Source organism: Bombus impatiens, unplaced genomic scaffold, assembly GCF_000188095.3.
Source record: "Bombus impatiens unplaced genomic scaffold, BIMP_2.2 scf_2850, whole genome shotgun sequence".
NCBI lineage: Eukaryota > Metazoa > Arthropoda > Insecta > Hymenoptera > Apidae > Bombus > Bombus impatiens.
The window spans coordinates 157,316-161,391 of record NT_179269.1 but is presented as its reverse complement, the minus strand read 5'-3'; the positions used below and the strand labels follow the sequence as shown (position 1 = coordinate 161,391).

General features: G+C 49.0%; 1 protein-coding gene across 1 annotated transcript in view; it reads right to left on the bottom strand.

Moving 5' to 3' along the window:
• LOC100744713 (homeobox protein Nkx-3.2-like) overlaps positions 1 to 4,076 on the bottom strand; it is an 11,343-nt gene that overhangs the window by 4,970 nt on the left and 2,297 nt on the right. The window contains exon 2 of the mRNA XM_024372059.2: positions 4,054 to 4,076. Within this exon, the coding sequence (XP_024227827.1) occupies positions 4,054 to 4,076 (23 nt within the window). The remainder of the gene's footprint in view (positions 1 to 4,053) is intronic.

Sequence of the window (4,076 nt, the reverse complement as noted above, 5' to 3'; positions counted from 1 at the left end):
GATAAAACCAGAGACAGAGAAGGAGAGAGGTTGGCAGTGGCGCGCGATTGAAAGAGACGGACGGAGAGGACAGGAGCAGCACAGGGTGTATCGGTAGAGAAGAGAGGAAGATACACGGAGAGCAGCAAAGGAAAAAGAGCGAGACGGTGGAACTTTATCCGAATTGGCGTGGCTCGTGGCCCATAGCCCGTAGCCTAGCACTGTGCCTGGGGGTTGCAAGTCCGTAGGGGGCGACGGATCGAGAAGGTTTACGCCGTAATGGGATTTGTATCTCGTTAACGCGCGATCGTTCTTGCCCCGTCGTACAGGCCGCCGACCGACTATCATCTCTCTTTTCCTCCTTTGCTTCCTCTTTCTTTGCCTATTTCCGCCACCGGCCTCGTATCTTTCAGCTCCACATCGTGAGCCACAGGCTACAACTCTCCCTTTCTCCTTCTCTCTTCCTATATGTGTGTACGCTCCGACTGATTGCGTCTAATTGAATCACGTAATTTATATTGTTCCTCGATCGTCTCTTTTCATCGGCCACCAGGTGCTACTACGTTTTTCATGCTGACCGATCTCGTGTTCGCGGGTTACTTTGCTCTCTGATTATTCGGGGAAAAAGCGAGACGATGAATTTTTCAGCGACTCGGAGCCATGCGATCGACCTATCTTCCATGCATCTTGGTAATTGACGATCGTCGAATCGATCGTACGCGACACCGACATATACCGTTATAAAGCGTCTCGGTCAATTAAGTTCGAACGCATCCATAATGAATCGCCTCTTATCGCGTTTATCGACTTTTTATAGCGGTACCACCTCTCGAAACCATTTATCTTGTTTAGATCTTCTTCATTAAGCATGATCACGGGTCCAACGCGGGGGAACCGATCGCGGGGGTTGTAGTTTCCCCAGGGGCACCGTAAGGGGGCACAGGGGACGTCAACACAGTCAGGAACACTTATTTCGGTTTTCCTCATTAAGCACAATGACAGAGTTTGACAACGAGCGCGGCGATCTGGGAATACGCGCGCACTCCCCTTTGGATCGCCGCCGATGATGACGTTGGCAGAGCGTGCGAGACGTGTCTCTTGGATCGAAGCCTAGAAACGTTCTCGACGCCACGGACGATATTGAGATCGGTGTGAATCTCAGCCAACGGGGAAAGATAAACGAGCCGGTTGATCGTGATCGATTCGATTGAACGGTGCTGTTTGTTTTATTAGCCGACAGCCAAGATTATGGATGGTAGGAGTTGAATAATCATCTCGGTTTTTCGTACATACGGCTTCGTAAAAGCCAAAGCCAGAGGTTAGAAACATATGGTCACTTGTCTAAAATCAGTGGGGTTGGAAATATCGCGGTGGTGTTGATGGATACTGTAGGGGGTCGAAATTGCTTTCGTTAGCGACGATCTAAACAGCAGGCTCGACACGATTGTTCTCGTTAGCTGTAGTCTAATTATCTCCCGTTGAACAAGTCCACTATATTACGCTCCATTGTCTAAAAAGCGATTCTCTGAATTTTATCTTCCAACGACCCTCCCCGACCATTACGAAGGAGCTTGTACTTTCTTATTTTGAAGTGGCCACAAATTTCGCACGCGTTATCCTTATCGCGAGGAGGTAGCGGGAAAATACGAGCAATTATCATATTATTTCCCCGTGCAGGAACAATGCGACGCGTCCGCAGTCTAGGAACAATGGCTCGACCGGTACAACAGTGGAATCGGTCTCTTAACGAGCGGCGACGATACCATCTAGCCGGTCTCGATAAGAAAAACACAAGAAGTGGCGTTTAACGGTATCTAACGGCGAGGTAGCGGCCGGTAATTACAATTTTTCTAGAAATCTAGCGGAAAATCCAGGAGACTTCGAATCGCCGAGTCTTTCGAAGGGATGATAGAGAGAGAGAGAGAGAGAGAGAGAGAGAGAGAGAGGGAGAGAAAGAGAGAGAGAGAGAACTTCTCCGACGACGATAGGTGGCATGTGCAAAAGGGGGACAGGGCGTAGTGTGGCGGGATGAAACGCGGGGACGATGAGGGAACGAGGGAGAGAGAGAAGTCATTATGATGCAGAAGAGCCAATTTTCTGGGCGGCTTGGCGCGATGCGACGCGATACGCCGCGATGCTGCGCGATTATCATAACAACCGACGATATTATTCCGTCGCCGGATTTGCCATGGGGGCGGACACCGTTCGCCGCTAGCAGCAGTCGAAACGGATTTCACCGATCGGCCGGCTGGCTCTGATGCACTTTTAATGGGTGGCTTGACCACCCTGGAAGATGGATGGCCTGAGAATCGTGTAATCCCGATTTCATCGCCACGATCGATCCTCCAAGGAATCGTCTCGCTCTTTCGTTATACCGTTCTCTCCTTTCATCGCCCATCCACAGACTTTCCTTCGCGTCCATCGGATCGCTTTTTCCGATTTTCGGAGGTCGAAGACGTATGCGGTCCACGGCGTCGGTTGATTTCGTTTGCAGCCAGTGTCCCGTACCGGGATAAAGGGACGATAATGATGGGGTTCAAGGACTGGTTAACGCAGATTAGCGGAGCAATTTGTCACGCTCCGACAGCCCGCCCTCGCGAACCCCCTCCCCGCGTCTATAACCCCCTACATCAGCCAACGGTGAGTTCCTTTCCTCTGTTTCTACGTCGTTTCACCCTCTTCGTCCTCTCCTACCGCGTTATAGGTACCCGGGATTCTTCCTCTTATCTGTCCGCCAGACTCCATTAAATTCGAAAGTCAACTGTGAAATTGGGATTCGGCGCGCGGACTCTCAATTCGATCATCGAGAGAAGATAAGCTTTCCGCGGCAGATGCCCGCTCGGATTAGATCGCTTGTTGTGGGAAAGAATTTAATAAACGTGCGAATTTCTACCGTCCTTGTTTCACTCTTGTCTATTATAAATCAGAATTTTTTCTAATCGTTATTCTCGTATCAATCGATCAGTGATACAAAATTTCCATCAATTACGTTCGATATCGTGGTTAGACGTCAAGGACGGTGTTTACTTTCGGTGTACGTCCGATCGAATGGTTTCGGGCCTTCGCGAGACGTGTTTATTATAAATAAGAACATATCGGTTATTTTTTACCTGTCAATCGATCGGCGGTACAAAACTTGGACGAATTGAGCTCGATATCAAGGTTAGACGCGAACAATGGAATTTGCTTTCTTCGAGTGGCTGATTAAATGGTTTCAAGGCTACGCGAGACGCGTTTAAGCGGATCACGACGGAACGAGTCGCGCGAGAATGGCATTAGATTCTTCTAACGTTGCCTCTGCGTTAACTGCGCGACGTTTGACCGGTCTGGTTCCCGTGTTCCCAGTAAGGCGTCTACATCATCACTTTTGTCGGAATCCCCGTACACGCAAATAACTCTGAAACGAGCGAAATTGCAAGACGCATGGAGAACAAGCTATCCTTCTAGCGTCTAAAGTTAGAACGAGGAAGAAGCGAGACAGCACGCGTCACGAGGTTCGGTGAAGAGGAGGAAAGATGTACCCGGTTTACGAAGACGAAAAAATCACTTTCAAGATCATGGGATCTCGCGGGAGACGAGGTCCATATGTCGCTCGAAGAAAAAGGAGCGCCCGCTGGGCCATGTTTTGGCGAACGGTTACAAGGCGAGGAAGACCCGTTCGAGTAAGGAGGAAGCAATAAACATGCAGCTTCGCGGAGAAAAAGCCACCGGAGATTAGGAGACTTTGCGAGTCACTCGAACGCGACAGATTCTTTCCAATTAATCGGTCGCGACGATCTTTCAGACGAAATTTATGGAAGACGATGACGGTATATTGTATCTGTGATAGATTGGCGTATCGTCATTGTCGCGTAGACGATATTCGTGACGACCAATATTCGTCAACTCCATTTAAACGAATCAAATCTCCCTCTTAATTTTTCGTACTAGCAGCGACGATATAGTTTCCAAGCATACCGATTATCGCACAACGACAAAACAATGTTACAGCTTTTCTTATTCTTTATCCACGAACGTCAAAGAAAATGTAAATATCCAGCCCGAATGGAGATCCTAAAGCGGATAATTAATCACCTTCGTGCACGCTGTCGGCCCGC